Source organism: Callospermophilus lateralis, chromosome 1 (genome assembly GCF_048772815.1).
Source record: "Callospermophilus lateralis isolate mCalLat2 chromosome 1, mCalLat2.hap1, whole genome shotgun sequence".
NCBI classification, from domain to species: domain Eukaryota; kingdom Metazoa; phylum Chordata; class Mammalia; order Rodentia; family Sciuridae; genus Callospermophilus; species Callospermophilus lateralis.
Genome location: NC_135305.1, coordinates 1,825,826 through 1,848,081, shown reverse-complemented (window position 1 = coordinate 1,848,081; position 22,256 = coordinate 1,825,826). Strand labels below are relative to the sequence as shown.

Here is a 22,256-nt window from a genome sequence, read left to right as displayed (position 1 = left end):
CTCAGTGGCCGAGCACCCCTAGGTTCAATCCCTGGTACCAACCAACAAACAAATTATTATTTGTCTATAATAGAAATTCCAAGTTATAGTAAAAGGTGTCTCCGCAGTGTACAGAAAAAAACATTTTCTGCACTAACCGTGCATGCTAGAAAGATCCCCATGTGAAATAAACATAGACGGCTACAGAGGTCTCGGATAGAGCTTGGCCTGAAGCCCACCCTGCTGCCTGAGCTGAGCAGGTGGGACTGGGCATGGAAGGAGCTCTCTGACAGGAGCCCATCTACAGCAGCCTAGCCGCAGTTCATTCACCTTAGATGTTGCTAATAGCAAGCTTTTCAAAGGCTTCCTTCCTGTCTGCAGTTTGTGAGACAAGGGAGGGGACTGAGGGCAGGCAGTCTGACTCTCCAGACAGGGCTGACCTAGGAGCAGACACCCAGCTGCTATATGTGACTTGAGTGTCTCTCCAGAGCACTATTTCTTTGTGTGTGTAAGATCTAGTCTGCAGTCCCCATGTGGTTTCTAAATGTGAGCCTGCACAGACCTGCAGCCAGAGAAAACTTGGAAGTAAATGTGCACCTTAGCACCAGGCTTCAGGCACGTATGCACAAACCTGTAGCTCATATGCAGATCCTATAATGCTGAGTGCAGTGTCACCAAACCTGGTTCATACAGTAAAAGTAAACTTGAGTGTTTTCTATTTAATTTGCTAACAAAAACGCAAGAGCTTCCATCAGGAAAACGTCCCCTGTCCCTTTTAGTTCCCTAATTTCCCACTCCTAAGATCAAGTGTGGGGCCTCCTTTGATAGTTCTTCAAAGCTACTTGATGCTAATAAGTAAATAGGCTCCTCATTCTCACCTCCTCTCTCAATTTATTTTTTTTTAGAATCATGACTTAAAATAGTTCTGTTGAGTTAGTGTGCTGTAATTATGCATTTTTTGGTGTAGAGTTCACCTGCTTCTCAGTTGCTTGGTTCTGATTCCCTTGGTGCAGCCTTTCTCCACCTACAGAAGTTGCGTGCTGTGTTTCTGGTGTGCATCTCCAGGACACCAGCACTAGGCCTGTCGTGTGCTCTGCCTGCCCTGGACCTTTTCCAGGCCTGACATCATCCTGGGAAAGCCTTTGCTTTGCCTCCGTTTTATACCATCTTTTCCTGGCTCCTCCACATCTTCGGGCCTCCTTTGTTCACTTCTTTAGAGCCTTACGATGGAGAGCCTTAGTTGAGTAGCTGGGGACCTAGCCCATTGGTAGTGTTGCCCCGCACGCAAGTCCCTGAGTTTAACCCCCAGTGTGTGCGCACACTGAGAGCCTCAGTTGACCCTTGAGATAGGATGCAGAGGAGACGGTTTTTAAAACTTTGCCCATTTGCCTTTACTACATGAAAAACAACAAAATGCAAACAACTCAGTTTGCCATGGTGTGACTTTCTGGATAATAACAGTATGTCTGTCAAGATGGTGAAATTCATACAAAACTTTTCTAGAAAGTGGTCAAGTGTAGTATAGTATAGTATCACTATTGCTTTGGGGGGGGTTTTCTTTCTTTCTTTCTTTTTTAGTTGTCAGTGGACATTTTTTCATCTTTATATGGGGTGCATGAGAGTTGAACCCAGTGCCTCACACATGGCAAATGCTCTACCACTGAGCCATGACCCCAGCCCCACTTTGGGTTTTTTTTGTTGTTGTTGTTTTGTTTTGTGTTTTTACCCCCTCAATGTCAGACATGACTAGCTGATTAACAGATGAGGTACCTGATTCCTACAATTTCTATGATTGTCCGTCTGTCATTTTTATGATGTTATGCTTTCTGTATATTTTTTTTAAATATTTTTTTAGTTGTAGATGGACAGTATCTTTGTTTATTTTTATGTGGTGTTGATGATCGAACCCAGGGCCTCATGCATGTGAGCACTCCACTGAGCTACAACCCCAGCCTCTTGCTGTATATCTTATTTTAACTTGTTAATAGATATTGCAAAATTTAAGATGAACTATGTGGGGATATGTGGGAAGTATTTGGATCTTGTTGGTGCTTCAGGGTTATACATGTGTAGTCAACTCACACAGATGCAGAGCAGGTCAGTTATTTCCCTCCAACTTGGGACAGGCTCTAATTTGTTTTGCATAGTGTTCTTCTGTTCTTTATAGTGTCTTATTGCATTTTATTTCAAAGAAGCATTAACGTGAAAGTAGAAACTATTTGTGACACATTCATAACTAGCCACATTTAGGAAGCCATCTTTTAATTCCAGCTGGTTGTAAAAGGATCTTAGGAATAGAAAAAATAGAATAGCTCACTTCACAAGAGTATCATAGAGGAAGTAGAGGGGATTCCTTCCTAAGTGTTGCGCTTTCAGATCACTTATAGCAGCTTTGTGCGAACTGGGTGCAAGGGACAGAATCCAGTTCCCCTGCTGAAGTCATCCACCAGTCACATTCCATTCCTATCATATACCTGGTCTTTTGTTGGGAAGCATGGAGCCATATGCTTGTCTTCTGCTAAGGAACATAAGCATTCAGAAGAACCAGGGTGTTGAGGCAACTGCACATGCACACATGCAGGTATGTGCCAAAGGAAAGAGGTAAAAAAGACAGATATGTGACTGGGTCATGGCTCAGTGGTAGTGAACTTGCTTGGCACGTGTGAAGCACTGGGTTCAATTCTCAGCACCACATAAAAATACATAAAATAAAGGTCTATTAACAACTAAAAAAATATTTGAAAAGAAAAGAAACAACTGTCTCTTGTAACTTCAGGGTCTGCTGTATTTCTCTTGTATTTCTATGATGCTTGCTGATTTTTGCAAATGAACTGATTTGACATGGACATGAGCTTTAAGTGCACTTTTTTTAAGTAACATTTTTATTAATGTAGCCTTACCATGGATGTATTATTTAAAGATGGAAAGTGCAAGTACCAAAAGCAAAGCCAGACTCAGGAACCTTACTTATCAGGTTTTGATTAGGTCTAAGTGTGTATTGCTACTATGTAAATTGGCAAACATTTAAATTTTATGGATTGAGAATCACGTTTTGTGTATTTTATTATTCTAGATATGGCTGTATCAGAACTTAATTAAACACAGCTCCCTGTTTGTCAAGCAACTGGACGGATCTGAGAGACCGACATGCTTATTTCAGATAAAGAGGCTCATGAGCCTCTGTTGCAGGTAAACTGTCCCTGTCAGCAACCTGACCAGTGCTGGGCACCTTAAATTTGATTTTCATTTTATTTTGGATGGAAGGACTTTGGAATAGTCTATGTATTGCTCTAGGTAATTCTGGCCTGTAAGACTTAGAAGTTAAAACACAGATACAACTATCTTCCAGATAGTATTTCTTGCAAAGATTCCCTGGGATTATCTTGTGAAGTGCTAAGCCTTTGAGTTGCCAGTGAATGGACTGGCCAACTCAGAGGATTCCTGGTGGGAGGTGATTCCTTTCTGTAAGGGTTTCTACCACATTCAGTTTGGAAGCCACCTCTTGAGAAATGGGCTTCATCAGGCTCTCTGTCATTTATGAATGAACTCAGTAGGTTTGGGGATTACCAGACAAAGGTGTGGACTTGCCTTTTCTCTTTGAAGAGCTGGAAAATGAGAAAGAAGTAGAGCTACTGATTTACGAGATCACTCGTCTCCTTGTCTGTAAAAGTGAGTGACTTATGGGTTGAGTGTATGGCTCAGTGGTAGCATGTGCTCAGTGGGCACGGGCCCTGGGCTGGACCCCAGGGTCAGTACAGTGCTGAAGGTCAGAGGACCTGGACTTGGTACTGCCCTGTGACTGTCTTGCTTGGCATTGGAGTCACTGGATCCACTGTTAGTTGTAAACTGACGAGGTGGGGGGTGGGGCCTGCCTCCTGGGACTTCCGTCTCCACTGCATGGCCAGATGATGGGAGTGCTCTCTTCGTGGCCCGTTCTTGGTCTCCTCCAGCCTCAGAAGATACTTCACACACTCATGTTCCAGATGTCACCATGGGCTGTTAGTATCTCTAGATTGGCATCTGGTACAAATTCTAAAAATTCAGGTTTTCTGTGTCAATTTCATGTGATACTAACATTCAGCTTGTAAGTAGCTACTTATCCACTTAAATTAGTAAATTTATTTTGAAAATAAAAATCAGTTTTCAAAGCTAATGAATATTTACCTTATTTACATTTCTTTTTACATCAGTCTCTACTGGGAACAACATTAGGATTGGCTGTCAGTCCTGTATTAAAAAGAATTTAGGAGGGCATGGTGGCACATGCCTGTTAGCACTGCAGTTTGGGAGGCTGAAGAAAGAGGATTGCAAGTTCAAGGCCAGCCTCAGCAACTTAGACCCTTAGCCACTTAGTGAGATCCTGCCTCAAATAAGAAAATGGGGGCTGGGGATGTGGCTCAGTGGTTCAGTGCCCTGGTTTATTCCCTGGTGCCCCAAAAAAGGACTGACGGAGTTCCCGCAAGGTGGCAGGCAGGGGTTCAGCACTGAAGGTACCGCTGTGGCGAGCTGGGGGTTTTGCTCTTCTTGGTTTTAACTAATCTTTAAATAAGTAATAGAAGTGTTTTTATACAAAAAGATAAATGAGTTTGTGGGAGGCTAAGGAGGAGGAGAGGAGCTGAGAACTTTGGGGTGGCCTTTCAGGACGGTCTGGTAGAAAGGTGCCTTGGAGGCCAGGTGGCAGGGGCCGTGCACGTCCCTGCTCTGGGGCGGGAGCCAGCACAGAGCCTGCGGGTCTCGGGTGTTCTGGAGGACGTGGGCTGTATGCTGGAGCACAGAGGAGCCGGGAGCTTGAGCAAGGTGAGGTAACTCATTCTGTCTCCTTGAAGGTTTTTATTAGGATAAAGAATGGCATACTAAGCACTCGCTGCCGCCTCTCAGCGCTGCCTTGCCGACACTCCTGCAGACCACAGTGTCATGATTGACAGGTGAAAGTGATGCGGGAGGCCATGAGTCTGGTCTGGCAGTTCTGGCAGTCCCACGCCTCCACCCAGGATGGGCACCCAGCCTGTTGGGTCACCATCACAATGTGCTTTCCCTCTCTTAAAAATAACGTAGGTGACCACACAGTACCTGTGTTGTCTCCTGAACACTCCCTCCCCAGCCTCCAGTGCGCTTCGCCGGAAACACCGCTGTTGTTGGAGTGAGTGCAGCAGAGGGAGGGCACAGGCAAACCACCAGGAGACGACTGCCAAGGGTGACCCAGCCCGGTGCCGGCAAAACAGACTAGGGCTCAGTTAAGTAGAGCCTGGGTGGATGCAAGGCCTCCATTTCAGCAACTAGAAGGCTGTGACGGTTTTGAAGGTGAGGGAGTTATAAAACTGCACAGGACTGAGTGGACCGTTTAGAAGAGAAAAAGAGGCCTCTGAGCACGCCCCACCATAGGAAGCTTGAGAGGAGGGGGACCCAGCCAGGTAGGAGGCTGCTGGTCAGAGTTGATGGCTGAGCCTAGACTGTCAGGTGATACCAGTTTCCCCAAGAAGAAATCAGATTCTCCAATGAATGTGTCCTTCCTCAGTGAGGGGACCAGTGACATCGCAGCTGATGGAACGAGCATTCATCTCAGGGCATTTGTATCTGTGTGTGACCGAGGCCTTTGCTGTGTATAGCTCTGAGTGGGGGCGTGGGCTCAACTCTGTTTCCTGTTGAGTCCGCTTCTGTCTTGGGGTTGAGGAGCACCCTGGGATGAGCTGGGCAGGACGCCCTGTGGCTTGCTTTTGGCCTGCAGTCTTCGCCTCCCCTCATAGTGCCGCTGGCCTGAAGAGCAGTGAAGGGCTGGGGTGGGGCTGGTGCGGGGAGGCCGTGGAGTTAGTAAGGCTGTGCAGGGTCCAGTGTGCAGTTCATAGAGAGCAATAGCATCGGCAGCATGTTTGTTGAGGAGGGAACCTTGACGGTACAGAGGGAAAGATGCTGGGACAGTGCCTCTGAGCAGGAGAGGACAGGGCATGGCTGTAGAGTCACAGAGTGTGGCTTTGGAAAGGGGAAAAAGACAGTTTACCTTATTGTCAAGAGGCAGACAAACCCATTTTAAAAACAGACACTTGGCTAATACGCACATGAAAATGCCATGATCGGTGGTCAGGGAGGTAGGTCTCAGTGACGTACAAATGCACACGAGGCCAGCCTGCAGTACCAGGGTTCAGATGCAGAGCAGCGGGGACCTGCATTGCATCTGTAGAGGTTCAGTGGTTTCTTTCAAAGTTAAGTGTATAGCTTCTCTGAGCCCTGGATTACCAAGAGAGGTGAGGCCCAGTCCCTCGGGTGTGCCCCGAGTGTTAACAGCAGCTTCCCTCGGGAGACAGGTGTCCATCCTGTGAGTGTCCTCCACCATGCTCTTCCCATCAGTAGACCAGTGCGTGGCGGGTGCAAGGACCAGCTCACTGGGAGGTGCGGCTCTTTCCATGGGGAATAGCAGGAAGTGCAGCCTCATTTGTAGCCACAGAGAAAAGCTGGAGGGAGGGTGTTCTGGAGGCACTGAAAGCACCTTTTGGAGGCTGTGTGTACAGCCTGTCCAGTGCAAAGTGCAGCCCCCTTAGATGGATGCAGAGTAGTGTGGATAAATCATGTCTCCATAAAGTTGTGGTTTTTTTTGTTTTGTTTTGTTTTTTTTAAGGCATTAAATCTTTTTTCAAATAACACTCATTTTCGTGACAGCAGAACTTGTCTTTCTGCCTGTAACTCTTCTCCTCATAAGAAGGAAAGTAGGGGTAAGTGGCACAGGGCCAGAAAGTGCTCTCTGGGCCACAGGGGTCCCACAGGCACCTTTGCAGGAGAAGCCGTGCTCTCAGAAAGAGGCCCTCCCCCAGTCTCAGGAGACAGCTCCTGTTGGCCCAGTCAGTGGGTTGTGATGCTTCTCCTGCTGTGTTTGCATTCTGTCCACTTGCTCTCATCTGAACAAGAGTATGGCAAGTTGGAGGTCAGCCTGGGCAACTTAGCCAGACCCTTTCTCAAAAACCTCAATATGTTGGGGTGTGGCTCAGTAGTAACGTGCTCCAGTTTCAATCCCCAGCACCAGAAACAAAGTCTGAATGTTTGCTTACTTTTTGTCTGAGTCTTGCTGTCTTCGGAGATCTCTGGCACTCAACAGAGTGTCCCAGCTGCTCACTCAAAGCCAATAAGAGAATTGGGGAGAACTCTGGTGACATTAGCCACCCCATAAGTATGTGAATGCTTTTTTCCTTTTTACAGGTTGCTGCAGAGCTGTAATGATGACAGTTTGAATGTTGCACTTCCAATGCGAATGCTTGAGGTCTTTTCCTCTGAGAATACTTACTTGCCTGTTTTACAAGATGCTAGCTATGTGGTGTCCGTAATTGAACAGATCTTGCACTACATGATCCACAATGGTAAGCAGCGGGGTCAGGCCTGTGGGTGGTGTACACGACCTGCCTGCTTCTCGGGGCACGTGCTTTTGCAGGAGGGCTGCAGCTGCCGCCACTCCAGCACCCATGCTCAGCCCCACTCTGAAAACATGGGGCCATACTGGCTCTCTGGGCTGACATTTTTTGGCTTAGAAATGAGGAAGGGCAGCATCTGCTTTCAGAAATTGCCCCAGGCCCTTGAACCCAGGGTCCGTGTCCTCACTGGGAGCCGCTATTCCTCAGAACTGAGCAGGCGCCCTGTTGCTCCCCTCATCCTGAGCTGTGGGAGCCCAGGGCAGTGGCTGAGGGCCTGCGGCGCTGAGGAGATGCCTGCCCAGGCTGTCCTTGTCGGGGGATGCTGCGCTCTCACACGGCTGGTAGAAGGGAGTGGGGCAGTTTGTCTGAATTTTCTCTGACTCGGTGTTAACACTGATAACTGTTCTTCAAGTGCATTACATAAAGTAGAATAACTGTCTATGAAATTCCTCCAAGGACATTATTAACAACACGGTTTTGGAGAAAACTATGATAATAAATAATATTCTAAATACTTGTGAATTAACCGTAGTCTGAAATTAAGAAAACCTCAACCCAGTGTCCTCACAGATAGAAGCCCAGCACATTAGGACTCCTGGGCTTAGAAGCCTGAGTCGGCGCTAAAGTAGACTGCATTAGTCAGCAGAGGAGCTCAGGAGGTGCTGCTGAGCCACGCCATGATGGAGGCTGATAGCTCCGCGTCTCTTCTCCTGAAGTGCTTTTATCCTCTGGTGAACACGGGGAAGGCTGAATTGTATTCTGATGTCCGGCCTCACCGTTTGGCTTGGGTTCCCCCCCCACACACACACACATTAAAAACGTAGAGAAGCTACTAAGTTAATTAAAGATAAATTGGAATTTGTGGAATTTGATTTTTTAAAAATTGTTAGAAGTGGTGCTTGTATGAATTGATGTATTGTTATATATATCAACTAAAGGATAGGCATTCAGTGAGCATTTTAGTTTTCCTGTTTTCTGAAAGTATAGGGGAGATAACCTAGAAATGTATATTATTTGAAACGTGTCTAAAAATAGGAAATGCTTGAACATCTTCTACTGCGACTGCCACCTCTGGCGTCGTGTTGGGTGGCTGCTGTGTTACTTTTAACAAGGTGCTTCCTGGCTGACCTCTCTGTGCAGCTTGAGCCTCCTGCTTAGTAACCACAGCTGGTGTTCTGATGTATGTCATGTGCTTCTGTACCCTGAGAGCTTTGCACTCTGGTCGTGCCGTAGGTCATCTGATCAGAACACACCTGGCAGTGTTAAAGTCCTGCTGTGTTTTCTTTAAAAGAAATTCTATGTATTTGTGTCTTTTTAAGTTTTACAGCAAATGAGCTTTTAGGCTTCCCTTTGATGTCACTAGTAGTCAGCGTCCGCTAGGTTAGAGTCAGGATGGTCATGCTGCAAGTCTGAGTTCAGCACCGAGTTTAGTAGTCAGAGCTCAGTGCAAGGCTGTGTAAGACTCCTGCTGAAAAGTGGCCAGGCAGGTGCATGGCGTGCCTTTCCTCTGTGCTGTCAGACAGGCCTGGGCAGCCAGGAGATGCTCACAGCCATGCCAGCACGTTGCCCTTGGTGTTGTCCAAGAACAGGGCAGCTCTTTCTTAGAGGTGATATGGCTAGAACCCTGCTTTTCGCGCACAACCAGAAATACGTCAGGTGCGTAGGAAGGCAAATTTGGGAGTAATCCCAACAGTTACTTGTGCTTAAGTGTAAGTGGCCTGTAAATCGGCTCACTTCCCTGGTATCTGGTTTGTGGTCTCCATAAGTATCATTTCCTCTAAAAAATCTTACCAGACCCTGGAGATGAGGCAGATTGCTGGTCTCCCATGGGGTGAGGGAAGTGGGATGGGGGCATCCTGTCCATTACACAGCAGAGTGCTCCTGATGGCCACAGGATAGTTGGAGGGTCCCTGAGGGTAACAACTATAGTAGGTTGAGGCATAGCAATACACCTAAACCCAGGAGCTCAGCATGACGCTATGGAACCTAACTAACTAGGCACCAGGGCGCTTAGGAGATAGTTCAGAGCATCAGTCTTATTAGGACCTAGATTCAAGAAACTAGTTAAGCAAAATGCATAACATGAGACAGTGGGAGACTAGATCACCAGCCAGGTGACTGCAGTATCAAGGAATTACCGTTAATCACTCTGTCAGGCATAGTGGTACACACTTGTAATCCCAACTACTCGGGAGGCTGAGGCAGAAGGATCACAAGTTGAAGGCCAGTCTGGGCCATATAACCAGACCCTATCTCAAAATAAAAAATTTTAAAAGGCCTGGGAGTTTAGCTCAGTGGCAGAGCACCCCTGAGTTCAGTCCCTCTATAATGCCACACCGCACACATTCACACAGTGTCCTTAGCTTTTGAGGATATACTGAAATAACCCTGTCTTAGATTTGCCTCTACATGATTGACAACAGATGCAATGAGACATAAGGGTATAGATGGCTGGCATTGACGCTGTTGGTGCCAAGTGGTGGGTGCTGAGGCTTACGTGCCATTTGGATGACTTCCATATTTGTTTCAAGTTTTCCTTAGTGAAATGTTAGAGAAGAATTTACTTAAATTCGGACTTGTAGAGATTTATAAAAGGAGCTTAAAAGTTGAGAAACGTTGTGGGGCAGTGTTGCATGCCTGTAATCTCTGCCACTCAGGAGGCTAAGGTAGGAGAATTGTGAGTTTAAGGCCAGCCTCAGCGACTTAGTGACACACTGTCTCAAAATAACGTGGCTCAGTGGTAGAGCACTTGGCTAGCATGTGCAAGGGCTTGGGTTCCACCCCTAGTACTGTCCAAAAAATAGATTAATAAAAGTTTTCCTCAATATTAAAAAAAAAGTTCTCAGTTTTAGATGTTTCTCTCCTTTCTTCTAGGGTATTACAGGTCTCTCTATCTGCTGATAAACAGCAAGCTTCCATCAAGTATTGAATATTCTGATCTATCTCGAGTTCCTATAGCAAAAATTTTGCTGGAGAATGTACTAAAACCGTTGCACTTTACCTACAGCTCCTGCCCAGAAGGTGCAAGGTGGGTGAGAGTGGGTGGTGGAGGGGCGTCTGGCTGTCGGCGTCTCTGTGGGATGCTGCTGTGCATGCAGACTTGAAGGTCGATCTCTACTCTATCAGTGTGGCTGAGTTCACGGGAACAGCACTGGTGTGCTCGGTCGTCCTGCAGCCTCACAGGATTCTGGGATTCTGGTGGCCTGGTTATTTTCAGCTTCCCAGTAACTGTCAGGATGTGGCAGTCACCTGACTAGGGAGGCTGTGGATTAGGCTGACTTCAGGTTGGTCACCTGGAAGTAGTAGCTGTCTGTTAGAGGAATGTTCAGCTAATTGACTGTCCCTTGGTGAGCAACGTGCTCTGGTGTCACAAAGCTCTCCTTTTCCTTTTCAGGCAGCAAGTTTTTTCAGCCTTCACAGAGGAGTTTCTGGCAGCACCTTTTACAGATCAGATTTTCCGCTTCGTCATCCCGGCCTTAGCAGATGTACAGACCGCTTTCCCTTACGAGCCTTTTCTGAATGCACTGTTGTTACTAGAGAGTAGATGTTCAAAAAGGAGCCGTGGAGCACCGTGGCTTTTCTATTTTGTGTTAGCTGTTGGCGAAAATTACTTGGGTATGAAATACAAGATACATTTTACCTGAACTCCTACGTAGGTAGCATGAGCAGATGAGCCGGGAGAAGGCTGCGCCGTGGCAAGTGTCACGTGGTAAAGATGGCTTCCTGGGTGGGGCCTGAGCAGGGTGCTTTGCCTTGTGTCTGGCCTGGTCTCCAGGCACAAAGGGAAGGCTGCTCTTTCAGCCTGTGTTCTCTGAGGCCATCTATCGAGAGCGACATGCTCGTGGGTTTTTCTAGTGTGCCCATTCTGGAATCAGAAGGCTTGCCCCTGGGAGCGTTAACTCCTGTACGTGTGCAGGGTTAGAGCCGAGGGACCTAGGGAAGCCGAGGCTGGTTTCCCGCTCACCCTAGCTGCCTCTGGGTGGCCTGTGATCACTTCAGTTCTGCCCTGTCTCCCTGGAGTAGGGACAGACCCCCACAGCTTGAGGACTCAGTCCCGCCAGCCTGCCCGCCTTCACACACTTTGTGCACATGGTAGTTGTCACCCATCTTCTGACCAACCCACAAAAATTGGATTCCCTCAGTCCCTCCTTACGTTTGATAATTTGTAAGCAGCTCACAGAACTCAGGGCAGCATTTCTGATGGCTACCAGTCTGTTACCAGGGACACAGATGGACAGCCAGAAGCAGAGACTCATCGGGCAAGGGAGTGAGGAGGGCACCCCGCCTCGAACGCTCCCTGGTACCTGTGGGTGGGAGGGCAGGCTGTCGAGGCCCCCCGCCCCCCTCACCTCGTCAGCGTGAGTTCAGGCTGCATCCTCGGGATTCCCCAGGGACCCTCTTTGCTCTCAGGACACCTAAGAGTTTTGGCTGTTGTGGGACAAGGACCAGATCTGCTTCATAGCAAAGCACAGCTGGAATGTCAAACTCTCAGTCCAGGCTGAAGTGCCTCCTCAGGTAGGAGGAGGTCCCGCCTGTCCCACGGTGGGTGGCACTAACTGAGGCTGTGGTGCTTTCTCACCAGGGGTGCTCTCTGAGGAGGGCCTGCTGGTGTACCTTCACGTGCTCCAGACTTTCCTCTCCCAGTTACCTGCCTCCCCTGCCAGCGCCAGCTCCCACGACTCCACCAGCGACTCTGAGGACGAGAGCGAGGAGGCCGACAAGCCCGCCAGCCCCGTAAGCCCACACTAGGCCCTGAGACGCACCGGGAGCCTTTGTGGCTCCCTGACCCCGGGGCCCTTCCTCGCACCCACCACCCTGTGTGCTTTTCTCTGTGTGTGTGAGGGGTGACGTGGCAGTGTGTGGCTCGGTCTTAGGTAAGTCAGGTCATTTGTGTATTAATCATTGCTCAGGAAGCATTTCCTGCAGGTGAGATTGTTGAGCCCAAGGTGAACTCTCCTTCCTGTCCTGTGAGGACTACTGGACGTGGGAGGCGTGTCAGGACTCACTTTGGAAAACATGGTCACATCTTTAAGCTCCCCTTCCTCCTTTTTCCCTGATGTTAGGGAGTGAACCCAGGGCTCTGCAGCTGTACTTAGTACCCCAGCCCCCTTTGTTCTGTTTCACTGCAAGTCATACAAGGCATTATGATCATATGGACACCCATGAAATTGTGTTTGCTTAGATATAAACCTGATGCTGACCATTTTTTCCTCCTAATTGAAATGGCCTGAGGTGTGGCTGTAACAGGCTGCTGGTTTTGTTCTCCCTCTGGAGTCTCGTACTGATAGTGTTCACCTGAGAGTGGCCTGGGCAGTCTAGGTGGAAGAGAACTTCAGTGTCTGTTAACGGGAGGGTGAGTCAGTACTGACCTTTACCAGACAGCTTTTTCAGCCGGAGGGGAAGAGTAGCACAAGGTCACTGCCAGGGTCACGGCTGGTTGAGGGCTCCTACGAAGAAGTGAGACTGAGTTTTTTGGTGGGTGCTGATAATGTCTCATCTGTCAAGACTCAGAACTCTGCAGCAAAATATGGATTCCGTTGTAGAGGTCAACTAAAGAATGAGGTCTGTGGATAGAACACAGGTAAAATTTTTGGTTTTAGAAGAAAGTAAAATTTTTAAGTTGCCTTCCACAGAATCTATGAAAATAGAGATTTATGTAAACTGCTGCCCGTATGACAAAGAGGGCATGGGCTGTGTTAGCTAGGGAGGCGGCAGACACTTCCTCCTCTGGTGGACGTTGCCACAGGGAGACTCTGTGGAGACCCCTAAGCAGAGGGAACCACAGTCCACTGGCTGAGGTTGTGCAGCCGACACTCGACAGTGAGGTTGTTGGCGAATGTTTTTTTCTTGTTAGGTCTGTGGAAAAGCTACTACACTTTACTTTTCCTCCTTTTTAATATGTAAGGTTTCAGGGCCTGTTGATCACATGGCTTTGTGCTCTATCTGATCCTCTTCATTTTTCCCCTGCCTGGGTCTTGTCCCTTCTGTCCTGCCCGCCTTGGGATGGAGGACTAGTGGCACACGTGGGAGCTAAGAGTCCTCCTTTTGTTTTTAGCCAGGTCTGCTACATCCTTTTCGCCTGTGGCCTGATTTGGTTGTCTGAGGTTCTTAGGGGTCAGTTTGCCCTGAATAAACTTCTTTGTCCTTAGGATTCTGTGTAATCTGTTTACTTACATATATAATTGAGTTTAAAATTGTACACTCTGGAACAGCGGTACCCATGTGTATGGTCTGACATTCATGTTTGCTCCTTAAAGACTCAGGTTGACAGGTGGAGTTTCGGCTTTTACTCTGAAGCAGTGTTCAGTTGGCGCTGTTAAGTTTGGCCGAATACTGTAAGTGATAAGACAAGCTAGCGCTGATGTTTCCAGCTGTGGGCAGGAGGAGGAACCTTTGGAGTGCCTTACCCACAGGAGTTGCATGTACAGCCCAGGGCTTCTCTCAGCAAACCACTAAAATGGTGAAGGCTAAATTTACCACGAACGCCCTTTGATTTAAAAAAAAAAAAAAAAAGTTGTTTGATTCTTTTACTTATTTTGCTTAAAACAATCTCTGATAATTTAAAATGGAAATGCCCTCAGAAAGTAGTGTGAATCTACCATGTTTGCTGTCTCGGTACAACTCACTCTACAATGTATGAAATGAATTTTTCGTAAAATGTAAATACTAAGCCAGGCTTGGTGGTACACGCCTGTCATCCCAGTGACTCAAGAGACTGGGGCAGGAGCACGGCAATTTTGAGGCCAGTGGTTAAGCACCCTGGCTTAATACCCTGAGCCCCACACTGCCCAAAAAAGTCAATACTGAAGAAGTCATATTGGCAGGCAGAAACCGAATGTGGCAGTCTTGTGTCATGCAGTGTATAAACTGGCGAGCAGTGACCTAGCGAGGCTGCCTGTAGTGTACGTGGTCTCAGGTGTTCCCCATCTTCTCCTGGAAAGTGTGGTGTGGGGCAGGCGAGTCCTCGCAGTGCCCTGCACTCAGCAGGACTTGTGTGTTGCAGGAGGCCGGCCGAGTCTCCGCCCCATACATCACCGAGGAATGTCTGAAGAAGCTGGACACGAAGCAGCAGACCAGTGCCCTGCTGAACCTGGTGTGGAGGGACCCGGCCAGCGAGGAGGTCTTCACCCGGATGGCCTCCATCTGCCACACGCTGATGGTGCAGCACCGCATGGTGGTGCCCAGAGTCAGGCAGGTCTCCCTGGGGTCCATGTGCAGAGCCCAGCACGCCCTGGCCGGGCGCAGGTCCCCATCACTGCAGCTGTGTAGAACATGGAGTTGTTTTTTTTTTAAAACCGACTAATGCTGTTGGCATCTTTCCTGGCCCTATACATGCTGCCTCAGCAGGTCAGGTCACCTGCAAATGAGAGTATAGACCAGGCTACCTGTCTTGAAAGTTGGACGCAGACCTTGGTGACAGAGCCAGTAGTGAACATTTCTTCTTGGGCTGTTTTCATAACACCTGGTTTATCAGGTTGCCCTTGGCAGTTTACTCTAGTAGGTAAATGTTTGTTTTACAAGGCTCTGAGATAAACTTTTGGTTGGGACTAAAACAGATGCCCAACTTTTTTGTAAGGTGGTTCATTTGAGCTTAGATGGTCTCAATGGTGGTCCTAAGCTGTGTCTTCCCACTTGGAGTGACAGTGGCTGGTGGGGCTGTGTCTTCCCACTTGGAGTGACAGTGGCTGGTGGGTATCTGAGCAACAGCGGGGTGTAGCGCAGAGCAGAAGCAGCCGTTGTGCTGTGTCGCACAGGCAGGCTGCAGTAAGCAGCACCTGTCAGTGGGACCCGTGCAGATCCCTGTCCCCCATGTAGTTCTGTCTCTGCAAAACATCACCCTGTCACACACACAGAGCAGGTCCTGTTGGCCAGGAAAGCATTCTCTGGCAAGGGCCAAGAGAAAGGTGCACCAGCTGTCCGAGTGGCCTGGTGAGCATTCCCTGGCTCTCTGCTGCCCACTGCAGTGGGAGAGGCAGGGCACTGTGAACTGTGACCAGGTCTTCCTTAGGCTCTGTACAGGCACTTGCTGCAGAGCTGGGGGTGACCTAAGCCAGGGCCTCCTTGCTCTCATGTGCCACAGAGCCTGCTCCTTTGGGTGGTGGCCACTAGTTGACTCTGCACTGCCCTGGACTGAGTGCCCCAGTGAACTGCTCAGGGTGCTGCGTGGGTGGAGCCCCTTGTGTACAGACTGGACCTCATGGGCACAGCACCTATCTCTTCCAGGAAACCAGTATTGAGTGTTTCCAGAGCTCATGAAATAGCACATAGCCTTGCTTTAACTTTTGTAGATTTTAACTCCTTTCAGATTTGACTTTTTTTTTTTTAAGTATTTAAAAGATGATTGACATATCCCAAGCTGGTAACTCATCCTCAACTCCTGTCTGGCTAATATCAGTTCATCGTCTTTTTAGAGCTGGGATTTGCCATTTTAATTTCTGTTTTACATTGATACATTGATTGTTAGTGTAAAGGATTGTAGAGTCCCATTTAGACTGGTATGCAAAGATTTCCAAGACAGATGTGTGCATGAAAAAGGAAGATTAAGAGATCAGTACTCATAATTACCTCCTTTTTGTGTAAAAAAGAGGGAAAGAATAAGAGTATCTGGACACTGTCCAAACTCCCCCAGGTCTAATGGCAGCAGGGGTTTTCAGGCAGGGACCTGCGGCAGCCTTTCTGAAAGTGCCCACTAGGGGGCTGTAGCCATGTGCCTCCTGTGTCGTTCTGTGGGCCAGTGGGCAGGTGCGCCACTCTGAGCTGAGCAGGGCCTCAGGGGCCTCACAGGCGGGCTTGGTGTGGCGTTCTACATTCTTTTTTTTTTTTTTTTTAAATATATATATTTTTTTAGTTGTTGGCAGATCTTTATTTTTATTTATTTTTATGTGGTACTGAGAATCAAACCTAATGCCTCGTATATGCTGGAAAGTGCCCCACCACTGAGCCCCAGCCTCAGCCCCAGCCCCAGCCCCACACGTGACATTCTTCATCCTTCCTCTCTCGGCCCTTCCACCCGCTTCCTCTGCAGATGCTCCTCTCCTGCCTTCTCTTTCACTCCTGGGTTTCTTTTGTGGTCTCCTTCATGGGTTCTCTCTCTGTCTCAGTGTTTTGAAAGCTTTGCTTCTTTTTCCTTTACTTTTTCAGCCTTTTTCTTTCAGTTGATTTTCCAGGTGATCTCTTTCACATAACAGCTTCACCTGGGTTAGGTCAACTCTCTGGGTTCTCTTCAGCCTGCTGACACCTTGGTGCTCCAGCTTCATGGAGAGGTAGAGGGAGGGACCTGTTCCCATACACCCACACACCTCCCTGAGGCCCTCCATCCGTCCTGTGCTGGCGAATGTCCCCGTCATTCATGCTGCTGTCTGTGCCCAGTCCTGGAGCCGCAGTGCCTTGCACATGGGTTAAGTACATGCAGGGACCCTGCAGCATGCTTGGAGCAGGCCCATCCTCTCAGGAAATCCCTGGGCCACGCTGTTCCGGGGAGTGGACTTAGACTTTCTTCCAGCAGTGTCCTGCCTGCCTTCTGTCTCCACAATGTGTCTGCTTCAGGTGTTGCCACACTAGATTGTTGGAAGTAAAGCCACCTTGCTTAAACCTCATGGTGACTCCCTTTGCTTTCAGAAACACTTCCTATTCCTTGGACTGTGGATTTTTAGCAGAGCCTTTCATACCAGATATTTGGAGTCCCCTCTGACTTGACCTGTGGCTCAGGCTGCTTTTCCCAGCCTTGCTTGATCTCTTGGTTTTCGATCACCCATCCCACTCTCCTAACCTCTCCTTTTGCACCCACGGGTGTCTGCACCATACCTCTGCCCCTCATCCTGGTCTGTCCTGGAAGAGATGGGCTGGCATGTTCTTCTAGGCCTGACTGTTTGCTCTAGCAACAGGTCTAAAAGCTTTGAAACAGAGTATTAAAGGTATTGTTTGAGAGGCCGGGACAGTTGGCACCATAATTTGCCTATAGTTCTTATATAAATATATCAAATCAAGGCATCCCAGATCAATTCTATATGTTTGATTTTTTTCCCCCCCAACAAAAACTAGTAGAATGAGCCAGCGTAGGAGCACCCAGTGCTGCTAATCACACTTTGGAGCTGTGTGCCCTGCACGGGGCTGTGTGTGCCCAGCACAGTGGATGTGCAGCAACAGCAAATGGTCTTTCGCTCTTGGTTTACAAGTTCATGGTTTTTTGTTTTTGGGTTTTTTTTTAATTTGTTTTACATAGTTGTACAAGTTCATGTTTCATGCTTTAATAATGTAGGATAAAATGATTATTAATAACTTGAATGGACAAAAATAGATTTCTTTCATTGTATATGCAGAATTTATATTATACATTGATAATGTGAAATTTATAATGATTTTAAAGATGTACTGGAGAAAGAAATAAATTTATTTCTTTGCCTATGATTTCATGGTTGCTTTTGTTAATATTTTCAGTATAATGAATGGATTTAATCAACTATTGATCATGTTAAAATTTGCATTCTTTCGTGAAGGTCAAATAAAACTAACGAGTTTTTTATTTTATTTGTACTGGGGATTGAACCCAGAGGTTCAATCCCACTGAGCGACCTCCACAGCCCTTTTTAGTTGTTATTTTGAGACAGGGTCTTGCTAAGTTGCTGAGGTTCTCACTAAATTGTTGAGGCTGATGTCACACTTGTGATCCTCCTGTCTCAGCCTCCTGAGTTGCTGGGATTACAGGCGAGCACTACCACACCTAGCCAACATTCCTTCCTAAAAATCATATTTTCCTACCTGTGTCTTACTGTGAATTCATCTTACACATGTTGAGATTTTTTTTGACCCTTGCATTTAAAAAAAAAAAAAAAATGTTCATAGGAGATATTTTCTGATGATGCTGCTATGACTAGAACACGTCTCCTGTCACAGTGCAGCACTCAGCCCAGAGCCAGTTCAGAGTCCAGCTCTGCCCATTCTTCAGAGTTCTCCAGTCTCTAATTGGTGTGATAGAGGAAATGCTGTTAAAAACTTCTTTGTTTTAAAATGTCTTTTTACATAGAAATGATTTTTGAGATGTTAAACTTATTTTTTGTGTTTGTTTCAGGACAGTGACTTCAGTCGGTCATTAGGTAGAGATTCTAAGTGCATACCATTAGTGTCCCTGTGAGCAGGACACCATGTCACAGCATGGTGGGGGAGCAGCCTCAGCCTGTGTGGGTGCCTCAGGCTGCCCCGCCGGTGGCTCTGCGCCAGGGTCATGTCAGATGGGAGCTCGCTGTGAGGTCACTGTGGCTGTGTTCTTAATTGGGCCTTGTCTTCAAGTACAGCTTTCCTTTGGAGGAAGTGCATTGAGTGATGACTTGACTGCTTCTTTTTGTCCCCCGCTCCCGCTTCTTTTCAGGCTTCTCTACAGTTTGGCCTTCAATGCCAGGTTTCTGCGGCACCTTTGGGTCCTCATCTCTTCCATGACAACACGGATGATCACAGGGTATGTACTACACCTGCTCACCTGTGGGCCTCCTGCTGTGGCCCCCATGCCTGACACAGTGTGGCAGGAGGGCGTTTGGAAGTGCTCGGCTTTGTTGTTTTAGAGGAAAAATTCTGAATGGTCTTAATTTCACACACACCAAAATTAGTGCCTTGTTTTACAGTTATTTTTATGCATTATTAAGAGTAGCTCAGTTAATAGAGTGCTTGTCTCACATGCACAAAGCCCTGGGTTCAATCCCCAGCACCATCAAAAACAGAATATGTCTTTATCCTAGTTATTTTGAACTTCTTTGTTCCATGTGAATTTAGTATGCTTTTGACAATGCCTGTATAGATTTGAAGCAAATTTAACATTATGCAGTACAGAAGTTGATTTGTAAAACTTCTTGAAATAATTTGATTTTTACATGTGAATGATTATGTAACTTGAAAGCCAGAGTCTTTATCTACATATTTTGAAATGTATGTATAACAAGGGAAAGTTCCATGTTTAAAGGTATTTCCTAGTTTTAAGGAATACCGGGGTGCTTCAAGAAATCAAGCATGTGCTTGGAAGGGGGTGGGCAAGGACAGCGTTACTTGTGCCAGCGGCAGAGCCTCCCTAAGCTGGTGGCAAGCACCTGGGTGAGCAGCCCACCTGCCTTTGTCCCAGATGCAGTGCTTCCCCTTGCCCTCATAGGAAGAGCTGGGGTTCCAGTCTACTCAGTTAGCAGATTTTAAAGTTGGGGTGGGTAAAGGGAAGGACTGCAGTTACAGTGTTACATTTGGGTCCAGTTAAGACTAAATGCTGTATCATAAAAATGGACCACCTAACTTCCTGTTCTCCGGAGTTGGGCATGGTGGCCACACCTGTAATCCCAGCTACTTGGAGGCTGAGGCAGGAAGATCAGAAATCCAAGGCCAGCCTCGGCAACTTAGAAAGGCACTTTCTCAAAATTAAAACAAGCCAGGTACCGTGGCGCATGCCTATAATCCCAACAACTCCAGAGGCTAAGGCTGGAGGATCACGTGTTCAAAGCCAGCTTTAGTAAAGGCGAGGTGCTTAGCAACTCCGTGAGACCCTGCCTCTAACTAAAATACAAAATAGGGCTGGGGATGTGGCTCAGTGGTCAAGCGCTTCTGGGAGCCTACTGCAGCCCACACTGTGCTGCAGAGTTTCTCCCCAGTCAGAATCTCGACTGCTCTGGCTGCACTGTGACTCAGGAAGGGACATATGTGACTCAGTTATTGAACACTAAAATGCAACTGCATGTCCTGCTAACTGGCCGATGAGGACAGCAATCACTGACCAACCACCAGCTGGCATCTGGCTCCTTCTGTGCAGGGCAAGAATGGAAGGAAGAGTTGGTTTTTCATATACACGAGAGGTTGGTGGGTTGAGGTGAGGGTCTGGAATTTCTGCACTCCATTCCTCTGCAGTCCAGTTTGATCTGTAGCATGTGGGTGGTGTGCAGCAAGACCCTGTGCTGAGATGTGTGCCTTTCAGTCCGTCCCTGTCAGCCCCTGAACGATTGGAACTGGGATTTGGTCGTCTGCATGAACTGTGCTTCCTAACAAAGGGGATCGTCACTGTGGACAGCATCACTGTCCTGCTTTGCTTTTATTTAATCTTAAGCATCTGTGAGGAAAAGAGAGGGTTTGTTTTGTTCTTCTTCATTGGTTGGCTTTAGTTTTTGGTACTCCTGAACTACATCCCCACCCTTTTTACTTTTTATTTTGAGACAGGGTGTGTGATCCTCGTGCCTCAGTCCTCCCAGTTGCTGAGATCACAGATGTGCACCACAGTGCCTGGCAGTAGGGAGTTTTTTTTCTGCTGAAACTCAAGAAGGTGGAGTGGTTTATCTTGAGTCAACCTTGAGGACCCACAGACAAATGAGAGCCACGGAGGATACCCTGATGTCTAGAATATTTCTGTCTGAAATAGGAGGCTTTGAATATGTGCCATTGTGCTGTGGTGCCAGGCACATTTCAGCCACTCCTGCCTGTGTCAGCCCTGAGAGCCTGGGTTTTCATGAGTGACAGGTTTACTTAGGGCCCAAGGAGACTGGGGATTGTTAGGACAGGAAATTATCATTTCCCAGTGAGTATCCCCACTTAGCAACAGAGACACCACCCAGGACTGCCTGATTTGTTTATGGCATTTGTCTCTTGGTGAGGAAATGGAGTCCTTGTGTATGAAAGAAAAATGAGATATTGTTAATTATGTTAAATTAATAATATTTTATAAGGTGATAAAGTTATATGGGTTTTTGAAAACAATATTTCTAAAAAGGCAGTTGAGAACTTCTTTTATTCAATTTATTCACATAAAGTCCTCTTAAGAACTGGCCTGTATATTGATATCTTCCTATTACATATGTTTCATATTTGCTGTCAAGAATAAAATTTTAAATGAAATACATAAATTTTTTGAATGTGTGGCACTGGGGATTGAACCCAGAGTCGCTATGTCACTGAGGCACATCCCCAGCCCTTCTTATTTTTTATTTTGAGACAGGTCTCTAAGTTGCCAGGCTGGCCCCACACTTGTGATCCTCCTGCCTCTGCCTCCTGGGTCCTTGGGATTACAGGCATGCGCCACCACACCTGGCTGAAGTACACAATGTTTTTGAGAGTGACACTGAATTTAATTTGAAAATAGTTTTGCAACCAGACTTGCACAGCAGAGTCCTGAGGGAATGTGTTGAGAGCTCTGAGACTTGGGCCTGAGACCCTTCTGCCCTGCAGCTGGGCTAGCTAGGCACAGCCAGCGCGTCTAGCTACTTGTCCCAGTGAGCAACCGTTTCAGCGCATCAGACATTTTTGCAAGTGATATTTTTATTCACATACTTCACCTTAAATACTTGCTGTTGGAGTTGGACCCCGGGTGTCCTCCTTGTCAGGTTTCAGGAACTCACAGCCAGCTGGCTGCCCTTTTCTGGTGGGCATCCCTCTACCGGAGCCTAACGCCTAGGTGCTCTGCCCCATGTGCTCAGCATGTGCAGATAGGCCAGCAATCTCGAGTGGTTCTCGGGATTCTAGGCGCACGACCACTTGGTAGGCAGCTTATGTAGAAGGCAGGAAACTATTTAAGGTGCTGCTGGGTCACCACAGATAGTGTGCAAACCTTCATTCTGAGAGTAGAAACAGGGGGCAGGGATTTGTCCCTGACAGTAATTCAACCAACTTTCCCAAGTTATAAATCAGTGTCTTTTCCATTTCTATAAATCATGGACTTTTAATCTGCTCATAAGTCTTCTGAGATGGACCCTGTGTCAGAGAGATTTGAGTCTGTGTTTACAGCAGGAAGCGTGGTCAGCAGAGGACCCAAAACACTCTTGTCTCATCGTGCCCCAGCTGCAGGTCCCCAGCACACACGGCCCTCTTTACCAGTCCTGTTTTCTGTTGCTCCAGTCAGAAGGACCCATTCCTCTTGCTGTCCTCATGGGG

The 22,256-nt window shown here is 47.4% G+C and overlaps 1 protein-coding gene across 1 annotated transcript in view; it reads left to right on the top strand.

Annotated features, from left to right (window-relative positions):
* Positions 1-22,256, top strand: part of Ube3c (ubiquitin protein ligase E3C) — a 91,263-nt gene that overhangs the window by 23,116 nt on the left and 45,891 nt on the right. The window contains exons 6-12 of the mRNA XM_076873033.2: positions 3,053-3,168; positions 7,165-7,322; positions 10,248-10,401; positions 10,768-10,988; positions 11,956-12,107; positions 14,377-14,564; positions 18,739-18,825. Of these exons, the coding sequence (XP_076729148.1) occupies positions 3,053-3,168; positions 7,165-7,322; positions 10,248-10,401; positions 10,768-10,988; positions 11,956-12,107; positions 14,377-14,564; positions 18,739-18,825 (1,076 nt within the window). The remainder of the gene's footprint in view (positions 1-3,052; positions 3,169-7,164; positions 7,323-10,247; positions 10,402-10,767; positions 10,989-11,955; positions 12,108-14,376; positions 14,565-18,738; positions 18,826-22,256) is intronic.